Source organism: Ipomoea nil, unplaced genomic scaffold, assembly GCF_001879475.1.
Source record: "Ipomoea nil cultivar Tokyo-kokei standard unplaced genomic scaffold, Asagao_1.1 scaffold2279, whole genome shotgun sequence".
NCBI classification, from domain to species: domain Eukaryota; kingdom Viridiplantae; phylum Streptophyta; class Magnoliopsida; order Solanales; family Convolvulaceae; genus Ipomoea; species Ipomoea nil.
In genome coordinates this window covers 853,099-873,893 of record NW_017618707.1, presented here as the reverse complement: position 1 = coordinate 873,893, position 20,795 = coordinate 853,099, and the positions used below count along the sequence as shown (strand labels likewise).

At 38.6% G+C, this 20,795-nt stretch overlaps 2 protein-coding genes across 5 annotated transcripts; both read left to right on the top strand.

Annotated features, from left to right (window-relative positions):
- The first annotated feature begins 452 nt into the window (after window positions 1-452).
- Window positions 453-19,824, top strand: LOC109150581 (ribonuclease Z, chloroplastic). Of its 4 annotated transcripts, none has more exons than XR_002049182.1 (9): window positions 453-1,105; window positions 1,265-1,427; window positions 1,508-1,578; window positions 2,289-2,384; window positions 2,457-2,570; window positions 3,237-3,305; window positions 3,454-3,528; window positions 3,643-3,849; window positions 19,813-19,824. XR_002049182.1 is itself a non-coding variant. In XM_019298527.1 (9 exons), the coding sequence occupies exons 2-9, from the start codon at window positions 683-685 to the stop codon at window positions 3,730-3,732; spliced, it is 1,101 nt and encodes a 366-aa protein (XP_019154072.1). In that variant the 5' UTR covers window positions 453-630; window positions 663-682; the 3' UTR covers window positions 3,733-4,177. The 4 variants fall into 4 exon arrangements, 2 of the variants coding, with proteins under 2 accessions (XP_019154072.1, XP_019154071.1); XR_002049181.1 differs by lacking the exon at window positions 19,813-19,824 and adding an exon at window positions 12,914-12,925 and having other exon boundaries at window positions 3,643-3,871; XM_019298527.1 differs by lacking the exon at window positions 19,813-19,824 and having other exon boundaries at window positions 453-630; window positions 663-1,105; window positions 3,643-4,177.
- Window positions 9,136-10,194, top strand: LOC109150394. Its single transcript, XM_019298304.1, has one exon. It carries the CDS (start codon window positions 9,136-9,138, stop codon window positions 10,192-10,194), a length of 1,059 nt encoding a protein of 352 aa, XP_019153849.1.
- Window positions 19,825-20,795: the final 971 nt, after the last annotated feature.

Genomic DNA, 20,795 nt, shown 5'->3' with positions numbered 1-20,795 from the left:
TTCAAATACGACCTATTGAACAAGTAAGCTAAGCTCGTGCCAGACATCATTTTCATTATTAGTTGTACTATTTGTAGCAAATGCTCTTTTAGTATGCTTAGTCGGTTTTGCAATGGTATGTTATTACAGTTGTTATATTGAGTTAATGTCATATGGGGCTTTCGAATAATCGAATAGAATGAGTTTGGTATATTTAATCTTAAACTTTTAAATTTATCATTTCTGGTCCAAATTAACTATCAATAGTCCTTCAATTTTAAAAATTTAACCAGGTCCTCTAAAAGGATCATTGTTGTTAAATTTTAATACTTAAACTAGCTCTCCTAAATAAGATGTCACAATTCAAACCCCAGTCGGGTATTAACTTTTTGTACTTTAATAAATTGAGAAAATCTTTATAGATATTACACTGTAACAGAGTAAATACTACCAAAAAAATAAAATAAAAAAATACCACTACATTCCGTTACCCCTTCGCTCTTGCACTTCATTTCGACTTGTTCCCCTTATCTCTTCACTCTATTCTGATATTCTCCACACCAAAGCTACCGCCACAACCCCGCTATAAATTTTCGCCACCGCTCTTTACTGCTCCGTCGCCGTGAAAATAGCCTGAGCACCACCGGTGAGGAACCAGCCAGCCATCGAGGTCCACCGGTGAGTACCTATCTTCTTCACAAAAATGCAAATATCAGTAGTCATAACAGCGACCTCAAAAGCACCATCTTTTCCGACATTCCACCGTTTGATAAAAAATCCACTGCAACCCTATCTGCTTAAACACACCCGCAATCTCTCTTTCCATACCGACACCGGAATTTCACCTCCCGCGGCCGTCAAAGGCCCCTCCTCTACTGTCGCCGGGGGATTTTTGTCCGCGATTGAGAGGGTAATTGACGAAGAAGAGTACCGGAAAGCTCGGGCCGAGGTGAACCGGAAAGGAATTGACGTTGAGGGATATTCGTTTGAAGGGATGTCCGTTGGCGGCCACGAGACTTGTGTTGTTGTGCCTCAGCTGAAGTGCGCCTTCGACATTGGGAGGTGTCCCCCCAAGGCTGTTCAGCAGAATTTCTTGTTCATCACTCACGCTCATCTTGATCACATTGTAAGCCTTTTCAGGAATTCTCTTTATTTCTAATTCTAGAATTGCCAATTCATTTTTATCAATGCCCTTAATCTAGCAAGATTGCAATGTTTTCATTTCAGTTTTCTTGATATGCTCATAAAAAATGGAAGTTAAAGTTAGCTCTTTATACCATTTCAGGGTGGACTTCCTATGTATTTAGCTACTCGTGGCTTATATAACTTGAAACCTCCAACTGTATTTGTTCCTCCTTGCATAAAAGATGATGTACAGAAGTTACTCGACATTCACAGATCCATGAGTCAAGTAGAACTTAGCCTGGATTTGGTTGCTTTGGAAATAGGTACCACCTTCGTCTTGCTTAAATGCCTTTCAAAATTCTTCTTTGCTATAGTCTTAAATATCATTTACAACTCCACTCAGGTGACACATATGAATTGCGGGATGATCTTGTGGTTCGGCCATTTAGAACTCACCATGTCATACCCAGCCAGGTATGCCTGCATCGACTAGTCCACAAAGATCAGATGAATACTACTCCCTCTGTCCCATTTTATCTGTCATACTTACTATTCATTGGTCAAACTAACTCTTTCTTCTTTGTTTATTTTCTTTAGAATCTTTTACTTATTTTTAAATTTATTTTTTTTGTGTTTAATAGTACTTTTAGAGTAGTTTCTAAATATATAAATTTTGTATACTAATACTAAACTTAATATTATGAAAAATTGAATTAAAAATAACTTCAGTCAAGCCTCATTAACCGGACTAGACACATAAAATGGGATGGAGGGAGTATATCCCTTGTGAGATATTCATAGTATAGGAATGCACAAAAGCTTTTATTTAATATTTGATACAGTGTTGATAAAAAAAAAATCTCATTCTTAAATGTCACATATCTTTGGTCATTGAGTGCTAAATATTAGAATTGTGATGAGGTTAACAGCCCACTGCTCTTAAATATCTTGAATTTGCTAAGCTATCTCGTGTGGCTTTCTTTCCCGTGAACTATTAAGTAATTGCAGAAGTGGTGAAGACATTTCTGGATCTGTATTTCAGTTTTATGATTTTTTTAAGAACTTAAGTTTTGATAAACAAATTAGTACTCGATTATTTCTGTGTTTTCTTATTAATGTCTTCGAATTGGAACTCTTGCATCTTTTGTTGTTTGCAAAATGAGATTACTTTCATATGTACACAGGGTTATGTCATTTACTCTCTTCGGAAGAAGCTGAAGAAGCAATACATGCATCTTCAGGGAAGACAAATCGAGAAACTGAAGAAATCCGGAACTCAGGTTTGTAATTCTTTCGAGTCCTGATATTAATGGTGATTTAACAAGTATGTAATGCAAATATTTGTTTTTTAGATAACAGATACTATACTGTGCCCTGAGGTAGCCTTCACCGGAGATACAGCATCAGATTTTTATATTGACCCCAAAAATGCTGATGCCTTGAGGGCAAAAATTCTTATCACTGAGGTAAATTGTTTTGCTTGGCCTACCTTTTTATAAGTAAATCAAACCCTGTATAAATGGTAGATGGCATAGTCTAGCCATGAAGTTCTAGAAATGAATGTCTAGATGCATTATATATTTGGTCAAATGTAACTAGGTTCCAAAAATTTCTTCTCCCAAAAGGATGAATCCCCAACCCCTAGGCCCCCCCACACCCCGGCCCGACAGAGCATTTGGGAGGATGTAAATCACAATGACTCAATGGCTCAGCAGACAGGGCCAAATGCCGGTGCAAGGGATCTGCCCACTTTGGGTATAATCCACACACTGCCGCCGCCGAGGTTCGAACCTTGGTCTCTTCTTCCAAATACTGCCTACTAAACCATTGAGCTAAGCCCGTGCGGGCTAGGTTCCAAAAATTTATTCTACTGGGAGGAAGACTTGTAAACTTTACCCTTCTGCAAAGTAGGCCAATTATATCAGCTAAAAGGGAAACAAGTCAACCGATGTAGGAAGTGGACAACGTCATTACACTGATCTGCAACTTGCGTTTTCTGGTACTAAGGCCGGGCCTGGTACAATATATACTCGATGAATGAATGAGTGATTATAATCAAAAGTTCAATTAATTTCTTTCTCCTACAGATACGTTCCATTTTAATGATGAGGATAAAAAAAATGTTTCCACAGGCAACTTTCTTGGATGAAAATATCAGTGTTGAGCATGCCCGGGAGCATGGTCATACTCATCTGTTTGAGGTAATTATAAGCGAATTTATTAGGTTTAATTTTGCTTAAAGATCATCTTTTTCTTAACTTTCTTTCTTGTTGGTACATAGTCTCAAGCCAATATTATTGGACTACAAGGCCCGTTATTAAATCTCCCTTTGCATCTCATATCTTGCAGATAATGGAGCATGCTAAATGGATTCGAAGTAAAGCAGTTGTTCTAACCCATTTTTCTCCACGCTATACTCTTGAGGTATGAATTACTAAAGAGAAATAATTGCCCCGTAGTTTTTTTCTCAGCTATTATTCCCCTGGCCCCCAGCCACCATAGTAGCAATTTATAAAAAGATTTATTTACCAATTACAGGATATCCGCAAAGGTATATCAAAGCTGCAATCTAAGGTGCCAGCCAAAGTAGTTGCTCTAACAGAAGGCTTCAAATCAGTTCACTCATAGCCCATTAGGTAGCTTTTCGTGACCAAAGTGTTAAGCTTCTAGGAATTTTTGGATATGATGATGAAACCGAGTTGATTGGACCATACCCCTCTGCTTCATGGCTTGTAAATACATTGGGTATTCCAAGGAAAATCTTGACGTTACGAGGAGGAGAAAGAAGTAAATCTTTTGCTTCGTATATACACATAACACCTATTAGATGCTTGCAGAAGAAGCGAGGCGAAGCTGGACAGGACCAGCGATAGCATGTTTTGCAGAAGTAATTGATTCCAGATTTTTGTATTGCTTTCAATCACACAAGCTGTTGCTATTTTTAGGCAGATATATGTGATCAAAATTCCAGTTGGTGTTGAGTATGGTTTAAGGCCTGTGGAGTGGAAATGCTGACTGATTTAGAGTTTATTAAATGTTAAGGGTAGGACTATAAGTGCCTCTTTATTGACAACTCAGTGATTAAAAGTGATGACACTTGTAATTTAAGAATTAAATCTACTATTACCTTAAAGCTTGATGACCAACAGTACAATTCTTTCAAATTTAAATTTTAAAAAATTTGTTAATTTCAGATCTCTCAAGTAATAATAACAACAACAACAAAGAATAAGCAATTTTTTTTTTGTTTTGTTTTGATTTTATTGCAAAATGGTTAAATAAACCAACAATACAATTCTTCAAAGTTTTTTTTTTTTTTTTTTTTTTTTTTTTTTTTTTTTTTTTTTTAATTTCAATTAGTCCATTACACGAATAAAATGTGCAATTAGCACTTTTAGTAGGTTATCATTACCATCATGTAACTTGATGCTGAGATTTGGTGTTGAGTTCTGTATTTTTAGAATAGATATAGCGTAACAACAACAACAAATTAATTTTGATATTTTAAAAAATTTTAAAAAGATATTCACAACCAAGCCTTCATCATCGTCCCTTCAACAGGGTACTATCACAAGTTTAAGAGTTTAATTGAAAAATTTTTAGGCGTCTAATTGTATTATTACTACTAGTTCACTGGCTGATTTGACTAGCCATTTTCCTTAAATTTGTAAAGTATCAACTAAGTCTTAAATTTTTCAAACATGTTATCGTCCAGCTCTGTGTTACATACGTTAATAGGTATTTGAATATGTTATATTTTAAGTAGACCTCTTGTTGGATAATATGGTTGAGAAAATCCCAAAAATAATAATCCTACGAAAAGATTAATATTATATGGGAAAACAAAAAATCTAGGAAGGAAAAGATTGAGTGTTTGGGTATAGGTTTAGCACGAGTTCGAACACAAGGTTCTTTTCCTTAAAACCTTATTTGCTACCTCCCACAAGTGCTAGGAGCGTTGTAGCCTAGGTTTCCCAGGATAAAACGTGCTTCGATTCTTTGTTTAAGCACCTAAACAAAGAACCCAGCAAACAAAGCACAGTATGAACACTGTTAGCCAAAGAAGAGAGTAGAAGCAGAAGTTTTGAAGCTGAAAACTGTACTGGAATTCCTTCGTTTGTGTACTATGTTAAAAAGCTTCTGTCCTACCTCTCTTTATATAGAGCTGTTGGAAGGGATAGCATTCAACATGGCCTTTAGTTGGTATTAAACCAATTGTATAACACCTGTAACGGTCACCCACTAAGTAGGATTAAACTCAGATTTAAAACAGTATTAATTCCGTAACAGATGAGTTTAATCTGTACAACAGTCTGAACTTTCGGGTTTCAGACCGTTGGGGTGCTCGTGCGTGCTGTGGTGCAACCCGAGAGTCTCGTGGTCACAGATGCACGAAGTGAGGCATAACTTAGCCCGCAAGGCCAGCCCGTGCCCGCAGGTACCGGCGCACGCGAGCTCGGGCTTGAATCAAGCTTTTTCGATCTCCTCTAGTTGGATTTTTTTCTTTTTCTTCCATTTTTCCGTTTCTGCTTTGTTTAATTCACTTTTTTTTTTTTAACATTTAATTTGTTTATTTTTATTGTTTTAAATTTTTTATAAAATACCAAATTTAATATTTTTTGAATTAAATTTTGAATTCTTTAATTAATTTTAAAATTTAAAATGATAAAAATAAAAACAACAACAACAAAAATTAATTTAAATGTTTGTGATTATCATTTTAATTAAATGTAGGTATGTTTATTTTAATTATAAATTTATAAATAAAATAGATAAAGAAATGATTAAAATATAGTGGTTTAAATGGTGAGTCCACAAAAAATTGAGAAATAACTTAAAACTGATGTGGAGAAGAGTTTTTTTGTGATTGAGTGAGATAGTTGAGGATAAGGTGGATACTAGGGCCCACAAATAACTCATAAAAAAACCCCAACTAATAAGGATGCTCTATATCATTTTTCCTTCAATAATAGAGTATGAGGGTTTGATTTAAGGTCTCATTATTTAATTAATTTAAAAAACAAATTAGACCATTGTTTTTATTCATTTACTTCTATTTATTTAATAAAATTTATACATCTAGGAAAAATTATATTTCAAGGAAGTATATGTTGGTGATAATGAACCAAAATCGATTTAATATCCCTAAAATAATATTTATATATATACACACACAAAATATATATAAAATATTATTGGATATATATGTATCCGAAATATATATATACACACAAATATATATATATATATATATATATAATGGATCCAAAAGTTATATATACGTATATATCTATGAAAAAGATATACCAATATATATTAACCAAAGAATGGAACTTATAATCCACAGATTATAATTCCAACCAAACTTATATCAAAGGAGAGAATTTTTGCTTAGAGCATAATCCAAAACAAGAAAGAAGGAGAAGGAAGAAAGAAATGTACAAGTTAGGCGAGTGCCTTTCTTTCCTTAAAATCTTATTTGCCACCTCCCAAGAGTGCTAGGAGCGTTGTGACCTAGGTCTCCCAGGATAAAACGTACAACGGTTCGACGTTTGAGCACCCAAACGAACGAACCCAGCGAACAAGAGCACGGGCAAAACACAGCTTCAAGAATGGAGTAGGAGCAGAGTTTTGAGAAGAAAAGTATAATTTCTTTGTGTGTGTTCTTGTGTGGTTTCTCACTTTTTTCCCTATCACACTATCAAAAAGGTTGCTCCCACAACATTTTTATATAGGAGATTGGTACTAAATAGCATCATCATGACACATTAACCAACATAAATTCAATTTAATAAATTGAATTATAACGTTTGAAACAGTCGTACTTATTATTGAAATAATATCAACGGTCACGAACTTAATATCTGATTAATTCGTACCGACCATAATGACTCGTTTCAAAAATATCTGAGTGACCGAGAAGTCCATACAAACCCAAAAGTTTAACACATTGGGACCAAAAACCACACCCGAATGGTCCGCAAGCACCGAAACGGTGCAACACGAATCAATGCATATAACATTGATTCGTGCTCACCGAATCTAAAAGCCACGAAAGGAACACGAAACTTAAGCTTTGAAGTCCATGCAACTTTCGTCCATGCATATTGCTATATTCCCAATTTTAAAGCTTAATTAAGCTCTTAAGATTAATTAACATACTTAAGCTTTCAAAACAAAGCTTAACTACACTTAAGCTAACTTTCGTACAGGACCGAAAGCAGGGGCATGAATTGGGCTAAAACTCAATTCCCATTTATTAAGCTTTCGTACTTTGGACTTCTCCTAAATAGGTTCACTTTGAGAATCAATTTTTCATTCACCTATTACCCATTTTCAGCGTACATTATATCAAATTCTTCGTCTTACTACGAAGAACCCGAATCCATATTGACCCGACCCAAATCGAAAGTGGATCCCACATATATTTGTACCACAAAATAATCACTCAAAATGCCATTTTAATGCTATTTTTCCAACAATCCCCCACATGAATGAAAATTGATTTTCAGGGTATTTTGAAATCGGAAACAAACTGTGTTCAACGGTCGATCCCTGCATAGGATAGGTAGGGATCACTATATGCTTTGAACCTTCCCTTGTGAAGACATGTTTACTCTACTGGCTGTACGGTAGAACGTGATGTCTTTGAACCGACTGCCGTTTGTGTAGACGATGACATATCTTACACAGGAGCCTACCAACCATGCTCTGTTCTCATGAGTGTGCCCATTTTGGTCGTGGGTCACCTTCCTGGTTCTGCAAGAGTTTGTGAAGAATTGTGCCCATCAATTCTCCTTTGAAGCGACCCTCACTTCTCTCTCACATAGGTGATTCTTGCTCGAGTATCCCGCATACTCACGTATATCAACCGACATTCGAATCATTAAAGCATTAACATGCTGACCTTGTGCGGGAGTCACTGTTTCTAACGAGGAGTGGTAGGGAGTCCGAGACCCCCACAGTGACACGCTCCGTTCCATAATTTAGTTGTCCCATTGAACCTAGGTGTCAGCTAGGTTGGGTATCCACTATAGAACATTTAGTCCAAGGGCTTTAGACCCATTCCTCGTTCCAACTTCTCCACAACTATTTGCTTACCCTTGGGTTAGCGAGTTAGTGGCCGCTACGTTATCTTTTGACATCACGTAGTCAATAGAGATAACCCCCGTTGTGAGAAATTGTTTAATGGTATTATGTCTACGACTTATAAGTCTAGACTCACCATTCCACTTCAAACTCTGTACTTAACCAATTTTGGCTTGACTATCGCAATGCACATTAATTGGAGGTACGAGTTTACCACTAGGAGCATTCTCGAAATAATGGCATAGCCATTCAGCCTACTCGCTCGCGACACGAGTGTAAGGCTCTCAGCTTAGATCCCGTCGGATCTTAGCTATCACAAATCATTTCGAGAATTTCCATCTAACCAACTGCATTGGCCTACGTAAACACGTAGCCTTTAATGGACTTAGTGTCCCTTGACATCCGTGCTATACTTTTCAAGTACGGCTAGATATCCCACGTAGTGCAGTCCAAAGTCACAAGCATACATAAGTATCTCATAACTTCCACTATTGCCTTCTAGTGCGTAACAACAGGGTTACTCGTATGTCTACCGAGTTCGTTAATTGCTAAGGCAATATCCGGCCTAGTACAACCCATTTGATACAATTAAACCACCAATAATCTGAATGTATTCTCCGTGAGAAGTACAATCTTCGTGATTATTGGCTAGTTGTACGTTAGTATCTAACAGTGTCCAACCCACTTGATTATCATTCCTTTACAAGGATTCAATCTGTTAGTATTATTATTATTTATATTATTGTTATATCATATAGTTTGTATTAGTTGAATAAGTCTCCTGTGACTTACCTTTTAGATAGGAGTTATTTCAGCTTCTCACTTCCTTTAGTATTGCAATCTCTTATCTGTTTGAGTTGAATTGAAAACGTTACTCTAATCTGGTATCAGTTAAGCCATCGATCCAAAATCTCCTTCTTTTACTCCCATCCTCCGATTATCATGTCCTCTCACTCTTCCGAAAGAACAGTCACGGCAGCCACCACTGGCTCGCCGACCACCATCCAAAACAACCTTGCATCCGCCCATCACTATGTCTCCATCAAGTTAACCTCCCGTAACTTCTTGTTCTGGAGGACACAACTTATCCCTTTTCTACGCGGGCAAGATCTTCTCGGGTTTGTTGACGGTAGCACGCCATGCCCTCCGGCAACCGTGGATGTAGCTCCGGCCTCCGGCGAATCTGGTTCAGGGGGTGCCACGGTGGTCTCCGGCCCCAATCCTGCGTATCACGCTTGGATTAAACAAGACCAATCCATCTTGTCTCTCTTGATTTCATCACTATCTGATGAAGTCATGTATTTAGCTGTTGGCAGGAACACTTCACAAGAGGTGTGGCAGTCGATCGGGGCGGCACTGGGCTCTTCTACACGCGCACGCTGTTTAAATCTGCTGGGTCAATTTCAATCGATTCGGCAGGGCAACAGTTCCACGGCGGAATTTCTGGGCAAGGCGCAGCTCCTTGTTGAATCATTGGCGTTGGCCGGCCGTCCGTTGTCTTTGGATGAGCAGAACATGTATGTGTTCAGGGGATTGCGTCCGGAATTCCGGGCGTTGGCAGCTTCACTCACTGTAACAGGTACACCCGTTTCCATACCGCAGCTTCTGGACTACCTGCAGGCTCAAGAATTCATCATCAGTGATGATTTTCCGGCTGGCGGCGATGGCGGTATTGGGGGTTCTCCGACAGCTATGATCGCCGGACATGGTCGACACCAGTCCGGTGACGGTGGTTCTGGACAGTCCCGTGGCGGACAGAACAGAGGGCGGAACGGCCGTGGACGTGGTGGCTCCGGTCGCGGCAGAGGTGGTACTCCAAGGTGCCAAATATGTAGATCCCATGGACACACTGCTGTTTATTGTTTTAAACGATATTCAACGCAACCTCCGGCGCAGGCGAACCTTGTTGTCGCTGGTGATGATGTAGCGGCAGCCCCGGCCATGTCCTGGTATCCGGATACAGGGGTAAAGGGCATGCCACGCCGGAGACATCCATGCTAACGCAGTCTGAAGAATATAATGGAAGTGCTGTTTTGCGAGTCGGGAACGGGGCAGGTTTGATTATCTCACACGTTGGCCATGCGTCTATTCCATCCCGTCTTAAATCTCTGTCCTTGTCTAATATTTTACACATCCCTAAGTTGTCTGTTCCCCTCTTATCTGTACATCGTTTTGCTAATGAAAATGATGTTTTTTTTTTGAATTTCACAAGGATTATTTTGTTGTGAAGGATTCCGCCACCAAAATGATTCTACTTAGGGGACCTGTCTCGGGTGGTCTGTATAAGCTCCCGATGTCGCAAACACATTTTGCCTTCATAAGTTCCCGGGCCAATCCAGGGGTGTGGTATCGCAGGTTGGGTCATCCGCATGCTCAGGTTAAAAGTCGTGTACTCCAAAATGTTCCGGTCACCGTAAATAAATCCAAGGCGTCGGGCGTGTGTACGGCATGTCATCTCGGGAAAGCATCCCGTTTTCCATTAGATAGGGTGTTATCATCTAGTCACAATGTATTATATCTGCTGTACACTGATATTTGGGGCCCGGCTCCCATTATTTCTGCCTCTAGTCATCGTTACTTCTTATTATTTGTAGATGACTTTTCCCGATTCTGCTGGTTTTATCCGTTAAGGCTAAAATCAGATATTTATAAAGTTTTTGACTGCTTTCGTGTCATGGTAGAACGGCAATTTTCCCGTTCTATCAAATCAATTCAATCCGATTTAGGGGGTGAGTACCTAAAACTACACAAAACATTCCAGTCCTTAGGTATTGTTCATAGGCAGTCATGTGCCTATACACATGAGCAAAATGGCCGAGTTGAACGCCGTAATCGGCATGTAGTTGAAACCGGGTTAGCCCTAATGGCTGAGGCGTCTGTACCCCAAAAATATTGGGACTATGCCTTTGAAACGGCTAGTTGCCTAATAAATTATATGCCCTCAGCTACTTTACAATACAAGAGTCCATACACAAAGTTACATAATGCGTCTCCCCCATACACATTCTTACGAGTCTTCGGGTGCCGGTGTTATCCCTATCTAAGGCCTTACAATCGCCACAAGATAGAGTACCGGTCCGCTCCTTGTGTCTTCCTAGGTTATCCACCGTCCTTTAGGGGTTATAGGTGCATGGACCTAACAAGTGGGAAAATCTTTATTTGCCGTCACGTCCGATTTGATGAAACCAACTTTCCTTTTGCAGAATGTTCTAATGCAGCTCCAACACAATTGGCTCTGGCACCGACACCTTGGGCCGCTGGGCCCATTGTCCCATGTAATATACCTGTAGCTATGCCACCGAGTCCTACACCGCCAATACCGGAACCTATTCCATTGGCACAAGAGGACCCACCATTGGCTATAGCAGCTCCAGCCGCACCAAGGGCCCGAAAACGGGCTCGTCTGCAACAAAGGAGACATGTAATGCGTTTACGATGCATGACCCGTGGCACAAATGAGCAATTCCAGGCCCTAAGTGCTACAACGGATCCCACGTGCTATTCTCAAGCAGTTGGGCATCCGGAGTGGCGTGACGCCATGGACCAAGAGTTCAATGCGTTGCTACACAATAACACATGGAAACTCATCCCGGCTACACCGAACATGAATATCATTGGGTGCAAGTGGGTGTTTCGCACCAAACGGCATGCGGATGGGTCAGTCGAACGGTATAAGGCACGACTCGTTGCAAAAGGGTTCAATCAAGTCGCCGGGGAAGATTTTTTTGACACCTTCAGTCCCGTTGTAAAACCCACGACGGTACGCATGCTGTTTTCCATCGCGGTATCCCGAGGGTGGACTCTCCGTCAACTCGATGTCCACAATGCCTTTCTCAATGGTCACCTTGCGGAAACCGTATACATGAAACAACCACCCGGTTATGAAGACCCCACAAATCCGGACTATGTATGTCACTTGCAGCGCTCTCTCTACGGGCTAAAGCAAGCTCCACGGGCTTGGTTCAAACGGCTTCACGATTTCTTGGTCTCGGCAGGTTTCGCCTCATCCAAGACAGATATCTCGCTGTTTTACTACTCCCGGGGTGAGTCACGAGTGTTTCTGCTAGTTTACGTGGACGACATTATTATGATGGGCAATGACACCGACTTGGTTGAGACTCTACTTCGACAACTTTCGACTGTGTTTAAAATCCGTGATCTTGGAACTCCGGGGTTTTTCCTTGGCATTGAAACTCTGCACACCAGTAACGGACTTCTCTTGACACAGCGCAAGTACATGCGTGATCTTCTTCAGCGAGCTGGAATGACGGACTGTAAGCCGCTTGCTACCCCAGCCGCTGTGACGAAAGCAGTAACACCGTCTACACAGCCTTTCGACAATCCAACACAATACCGGCGGATAGTTGGGGCTCTTCAGTATCTCACCATCACTCGTCCTGACTTATCTTATGCGGTTAATCGTCTTTGTCAGTTCATGCACTCTCCGACTGTGGATCATTGGGGGCTATTGAAGCGGGTCCTGCGGTACATAAAGGGCACTGTTGACTTTGGGTTACGTCTATCAGCTACGAGTTCCACTGCCATTCATGCCTACTCTGACTCTGATTGGGCAGGTTGCCCTATTGACAGGAAGAGCACTAGTGGGTATGCTGTCTTCTTGGGCTCTAATCTGGTTTCCTGGCTCTCCCTAAAATAGCGTACAGTTGCCCGCTCTTCTACTGAAGCTGAGTACAAGGCCTTAGCTGACGTCTCCGCAGAGGTTACTTGGATTGTTTCGCTGCTTCGTGAGATCGGTTTGTACAGTGGGGGACCAGCTACCTTGTGGTGTGATAATTTGGGTGCGACGTATTTGTGCGCCAATCCGGTTTTTCACGCCAGGACTAAACACGTAGAAATTGATTACCATTTTGTTCGGGATCGTGTTGCGGCAGGCGACTTTGTTGTTAATTTCGTGTCTACTAGAGATCAGCTCGCAGGTGTGTTCACCAAACCTCTACCAGCGTCTCGGTTTGCAATGCTCTGTGACAAGCTCAACGTTGTCTCTCATCCACCGTAAGCTTGAGGGGGTGTGTTAGTATTATTATTATTTATATTATTGTTATATCATATAGTTTGTATTAGTTGAATAAGTCTCCTGTGACTTACCTTTTAGATAGGAGTTATTTCAGCTTCTCACTTCCTTTAGTATTGTAATCTCTTATCTGTTTGAGTTGAATTGAAAACGTTACTCTAATCCAATCAACTTAATGAGATTGACCTACCAGAAGACCATACGGTCTTCACACGATTTTAATCTTGAAGATTAAATCTGTCAATCCCATGCCATTCATGTCAAATTCGAATTTACCATGTTCAAGGTAGAGTTGATCATTCAATCGTTACTACCCACGATGAGTTTATCGTGTATAAACAAATAGTGATATCACTATCTATCGTACGCATTACGTAGACACACTTTCACTTTCGTTTATACCAGACTCGTTGGTCATTACAGCATGATCAAAACCTCACATGCCAAACACTAAGGCAATTGTTTCGAACAATACAATGATCTCACCAATTACACGCTTTCTTTCCATAGCGCGAAACCACTAAAACCCCCAGGTTGTTCCATGTCTATTAAGAAAGCGACACATCCATTTCGATGAACTTCCAAATCTCGTTAGACAGCCATGGCAAGTGTCATACTAATGGATTCCATTCTCATCACAAGAGAATATATATCGAAGTAACCGTGGCACTCGCGTTGCATGTAATCTACAATTAGAAGTCCGACCATTTTACTTCAATATAACCAACCGGTTTTATCTTCCGACTAGTGATCTGTTAGGATCCAAAGGTTTTACAACCCGAAAGAAGATCAACCAGTTCAAAGTATGATTCTCTAAGATAGAATCTACTTTACTCTCGGTAGCCTCTCTCGTGTTGGTCCATTTGTAGAATTCACCACTTCTACATATGTTCGAGGCTCGTTTTCTAACAATCATATCAGAAAATTCAATTTATTTTATAGTAAACAAGTTAGAATATGCGCGTCACATTCTAGCATGTACATTAGAAATCTGGACCAAAGAATTGTTCCAATCCTAGCTCTCTTGCTACGTCTAGCTTTGAGCTCGGGTTCTCTTTCATACCCTTCAACCATAGCTTCGCCGAAAGTTCCTTTCAACGTGCTAGGTCCGATATTGAACCTTCACAGAAATACATATTCCAAGAACGATGAATTTCTTGATTCAATTTATCGTGTTCTTATGTACATCCAAACTGTAGGACTCGTGTACTAAGTACCAATACACACATTTGGCAAGACACCCCCACATTTCAGGCATTAGTAGGAAAACCTCCTACGTACTCACAATTCGTAAGAATTTCATGCGGGTAACGTCATTTAAAAGGTACTTACTTGTCCAAAGTATTGTCTCACCCCACATACTTTGAGATAGACCCGAACTTATCAACGTCTTGATATTTATGTTCGGCAACAACGTTCGATCGAGGTGAATACCGTGCCGTACGCTCGAGTACGATACCGATGCTTGCACAAAAATCACCAATAGGTGTTTCATATTCACTACATTGATCGTTCGTAACCGCATTAATCCACGATTAATTTGGTTTTTCTCTTTTATTCTTATAAAGAATAAACATGTGTTACACATTAACACATCTCGTAGAAACTAACAGATTAGCCTTTACAAATCCTTTCGGTTTTTGACCGAAGGCCACAAACTCGAATCAGTGCTTCCAAAAGTGAAGCACGAATCAGTGCTTAGTAATGAAGCACGAAACATGCTACACAAAGCGTGAATCAATGCTGCAACTTAAAGCACTGATCTCAAAGCAATCTTCCATTGCTTTAAATTATAAACACACAACAACCTTTCGTTGCTTAATTTATAATTACAGTGCTACTTAACACTAGGATTATTAGTTAATTACACAATTAAACAAACCCCCTTTCGTGCTAATCACATAACACTTTTACAACGCTAAATTTAATTAGCCACATACGAAAGGTTTAAGCTAAGTAGATTAGCATTAAGACTAATCATAATCTAGCACCTTTATTGCTATTACCAAAACACCAAATGCTTAAGTTTTCAACACCTAAAGGTGCAGCCACCAAGTGGCCGAAAGTGCCTAATTAAGCACTCTACCTAGTGCTTAATAGCACTGTTACAGTGTTTTAATTTTCACTTCAAAGTGCCAAATTAAATCGCACTTTTCATTAGTGCTACAAAAGCACTATTCACCAAAACGCAAATTGTCCCAAATTAAATATACTAGTATAATTTGGAATTTTTGATCAAGTTAATTATAACACAATTAACGAGAACAAGTCAACCAAATTTTCCGATTAGTTGAATCAAGCTTATATAATCGTTCTCAGAATATTAATTAAAATATTCAACACTTGAGCTGTGACGCTTACGATTATATAGCTATCCTAATTTTTGACAAATTGATCCTTGAAATCCTTATTGTTCTACATGAACCAGAACCGAAGTTCTCTACGGGATTTCAACATGTAACACGCTTGTTACATTTCGTTCCGACCGTTAAGCCATTTTAGCATTTTCTAAATAATGCTACTTCATGCACTAGGCATCCATATTGAACCATTTCATACATTTAACATTATTTCTTCAAATAATTCATATGTACTATGATTCAATAGCTCAATGGAACAATTCATTTTTTTTATTCAACAATAAAAAATGTATCACAAGGATACTACAACATTTATTTAACAAATAAATAAATAGGAAAAATTACATTGGAGACCAATTTCCATTATTCCTAAGTAGTAGTCCTTTGAACCCGTGTGCCTTGTTCCATTTTCCAACTGTCCACTCCCCGAAGGGTGGTCCATAGCGCACATCGGGGGTACCTCGGTTGTGACCTTACTCGTCCAACCATCCACATGTTTTAAACATAGCGAAGTTGTCCTCAACCTTTTCACCAGGATGACGATTCGCTTCAAAGTGGCATTTCTCCTTCTTCTCATAATCTTCTAGAAAGCTATGCTTCCGCTTGAGTTTCCTTCGATTACGGTTGAAGTCATTGGTAACACTACCATAATCCTCAGACCATGTAGTCATTACGCCATCATAGGATCCTTCATGGCTTTTAGCCGATCCGTTAGGCAGCACAATAGGTACCAATTGTGTGCCATTAGCCACAGGTCTACCGGATCGTGAACCAAAGTTCTCCGGAGCACCATCGTGTGGTTTAGCAAGTCCCATGGAAATATTATTTCCAACATTGCTGCCATCAACTGGCATCACAGAATGTGCAACATCGTTGCCTTTCCGACCATTTGAATGTGCACCTCCGGCAACATTCACGGATCCAATACTCTTGGAATTCACCGATTTGTTCATTATCAAAATAATAAGGTTTTAAGATTGTTGGTGATAATGCACCAAAATGGATTTAATATCCCTAAAATAATATATATATATATATATATATATATATATATATATATATATATATATATATATATATATATATATATATATATATATATATATGAATGTGTGTGTGTGTATATATATATATATATATATATATATATATATATATATATATATATATATATATATATATATATATATAACGGATCCAAAGGTTATATATACGTATATATCTATGAAAAAGATATACCAATATATATTAACCAAAGAATGGAACTTATAATCCACAGATTATAATTCCAACCAAACTTATATCAAAGGAGAGGATTTTTGCTTAGAGCATAATCCAAAACAAGAAAGAAGGAGAAAGAAGAAAGAAATGTACAAGTTAGGCGAGTGCCTTTCTTTCCTTAAAACCTTATTTGCTACCTCCCAAGAGTGCTAGGAGCGTTGTGGCCTAGGTCTCCCAGGATAAAACGTACAACGGTTCGACGTTTGAGCACCCAAACTAACGAACCCAGCGAACAAGAGCACGGGCAAAACACAGCTTCAAGAATGGAGTAGGGGCAGAGTTTTGAGAAGAAAAGTAGAATTTCTTTGTGTGTGTTCTTGTGTGGTTTCTCACTTTTTTCCCTATCACACTATCAAAAAGGTTGCTCCCACAACATTTTTATATAGGAGATTGGTACTAAATAGCATCATCATGACACATTAACCAATATAAATTCAATTTAATAAATTGAATTATAACGTTTGGAACAGTCGTACTTATTATTGAAATAATATCAACGGTCATGAACTTAATATCTGATTAATTCGTACCGACCATAACGACTCGTTTCAAAAATATCTGAGTGACCGAGAAGTCCGTACAAACCTGAAAGTTTAACAAATTGGGACCGGAAACCACACCCGAGTGGTCCGCGAGCACCGAAACAGTGCAACACGAATCAATGCATATAACATTGATTCGTGCTCACTGAATCTAAAAGCCACAAAAGGAGCACGAAACTTAAGCTTTGAAGTCCATGCAACTTTCGTGCATGCATATTGCTATATTCCCAATTCCAAAGCTTAATTAAGCTCTTAAGATTAATTAACATACTTAAGCTTTCAAAACAAAGCTTAACTACACTTAAGCTAACTTTCGTACTTTGGACTTCTCCTAAATAGGTTCACTTTGAGAATCAATTTCTCATTCACCTATTACCCATTTTGAGCGTACATTATATCAAATTCTTCGTCTTACTACGAAGAACCCGAATCCACATTGACCCGACCCAAATCGGAAGTGGATCCCACATATATTTGTACCACAAAATAATCACTCAAAATGCCATTTTAATGCTATTTTTCCAACAGTATATCATTCTCCATTTCAATATAAGGTTGGCAGAATGAGGCAGGGGAGCAGGGCCCACATCCAGAACGGGAATGGGTCGTGGTTAGAGCATCCACACTAGGAGTTATTTAAGAGTTATTTCTACATGAATTCTCTCAAGTCAAAGTTAATAGCTGATGTGGGGAAGAGTTATTTCAAAAATGAGTTAATTCCAGCAATGGTCCTCCGACTATAGTGATTTTCCAAAATTAGTCCCCGACTTTTAATTTGGACACTTTAGGTCCCTTGACTTTCAATTTCTTTCCAATTGAGGTCCTTTCGTTAGAATACGGTTCATTAGACTTTAAATGAAGGGGTAAACTCGTCCTTTCACCTGCCTATGTATTATTCTTCGTATTTCTCCCTTCGTATTTCGCTATTATACCTTGTAAATATCTCAATAATAGAGGAACGCACACACGAGTAGTCAGCAAATGGGAAACGACGAGGAACATTTTAGGGTTTCGACTAAGATTATCTTCATATATATCGTGTATACAATGGAGAAATACTAAGAATAATACATAGGCAGGTGAAATGATGAGTTTACCCCTTCATTTAAAATTCAATTAATCGTATTCTGACGAAAGGACCTCAATTGGAAAGAAATTAAAAGTCAAGGGACTTAAAGTGTTCAAATTAAAAGTCAAGGACTAATTTTAAAAAATCAATATAGTCGGAAGACCATTGCTGGAATTAACTCTTTCAAAAATATTTATCCTGCAAAGTATGGGATAATGTAGAAAAAAGTTTATTTGAGCACAAGGCTCTATGAAACTCACGGTATCCGAGGCAAGCACATATATATTGGTTCTCTCTTCAGTTGTAATTAAACTGAAGCAAAACATAAAAGCTTCTTTTCGAAGCAGCGCAGTGTTCCTCCTCATCAAGCTACGGTGAGTTCACATGCGACCTTTGAAGCTACTCAGCATCTTTCAACGTCAATCCAGATAGCTATTTCGGCTAAGTGAAAGTGGGAGACTTTCCCTTTGACGAGTTCACCGGCGATAGTGGCTGCATGCGGCAACGACGGAGGCGTGCCGGAGCTGTAAATGGACGGCCACTTAAATATATATATATATATATATATATATATATATATATATATATATATATATATATATATATATAATTTAATATGTTATATGTATTACTATTAATTAACATGTGGTAATTTGGTATTCAATTGCTTGTAATTTATAAATTAAAATTTAATTAATTTTAAATGTATTTATCAAACCAATGAATTTGTATTGTATAGCATACACAGTATGCATGTTTCACTATTTCTCATTAAAATTAAAATATAAATAAAATAGATAAAGAAATAATTAAAATATAGTGGGTTAAATGGTGGGTCCACAAATAACTCATAAAAAAACTTAAAACTGATGTGGAGAAGAGTTTTTTTTTTTTTTTTTTTTTTTTTTTTTTTTTTTTTTTGAGTGGGATAATGAGGTGGATGCTGGGGCCACAAATAACTCATAAATAACCCCAATTGATAAGGTTGCTCTTAGGTTGCCGCCACTACCTCACGTCCTCACCTACTACCTTGACTCCCTTCCTAGCTGTATTTTCCATTAATTCCTATATCTCTGCTCTCACATCTCCCCCAGTCTGAGCATTGCAATTCGTCCTCCCTCTCATTTCTCTTGTATGCTTAAACTTGAAACATCCTGGGTCTGCCTTGTTAACGGAAGCACCATATTTTCCTCATCCGGGTGAGGTTTTAAATTTATGTTTCACTCTCAAAGCAAGGATGTCTGTTGGTGTCAAAAAAATGTCTGCTCCTCATATACTACAATCACAATCTCATTAAATGTCCTTCATGTATCTTCTCAAGCAATTGGTGTAAAGGCCATTGGGTATGAAGTCTTTCCTCTTATTTCCTTAAACTGTAAATTATCATCATTGATGCTCTGCTACATTAAAGGGAGCAACCTTATTTTCCTCTTCTGAGTGAAGAAAATATGTTATGTTGGAGGGGTCAAAATGTCTTATAAAATCAGCTTCCTATTCAGCTATTCTCCTATTCTTCACAATCCTACTCTACTGCTTCTTCAACTCTTCTATTCTACACTATTCCACTCCACTGCTTCTTCAATATGGACCCTAAAAAACAAAGTTCCCTGAATGACCTCTTGGTCTTTATGGTGGTTATAGGTATGATAAACATTATTGCACTTCTCTTTCTTTACTGTAAGCCATAAAAGTTTCATCTTGGTGTGGGGGGAATGATGATATTTCTTTGGACTGCACTCTGGAGTGCAGGAGCCTGGTTCGACGCACTGAATTACGACAAGGTTACAACCATAGTTAATCACATCCTAGTCAGTTTTGGTGTATCCTTGTACTGGATGTCTCAGACCTTATATGTTGGTTGCAGTAATCCAGTGCTTGTCACCGAAATTGTTGTGTGGGTTAGAACTTTCTCTACTAGCTGTTTTGAGTTTTCATTTTTAAGTCAAATAAAATCTGAAAATATATCTAGTGAACAATTTCTTGAATGGGATAGGTGGGTTGTAGTCATGTACTCTATGTTGAGTTTCTTTGAAAATGCTGTAGTAAGATCTTACGATTATGCTTTTTTTTTTTTTTGGTTTATGGGAAACAATTATGCTTTATATGCTTATGTGCAGTGGAACATATGTGTCTAAGGGTGTCTTTCTTTGTTTTTCCTTTATTATGTCTTTTTGGTTAGGTTGAAATAGTGATAAAGTTACCATATGTTTTGATACCATATAAGACCTAATTTGTTAGTATTTTGTATTGGCCTAATCTTGTAATTTTGTGTGCTCTGATACCGTATGAGACCTACTTTGTTAGTAGTTTGTATTGTC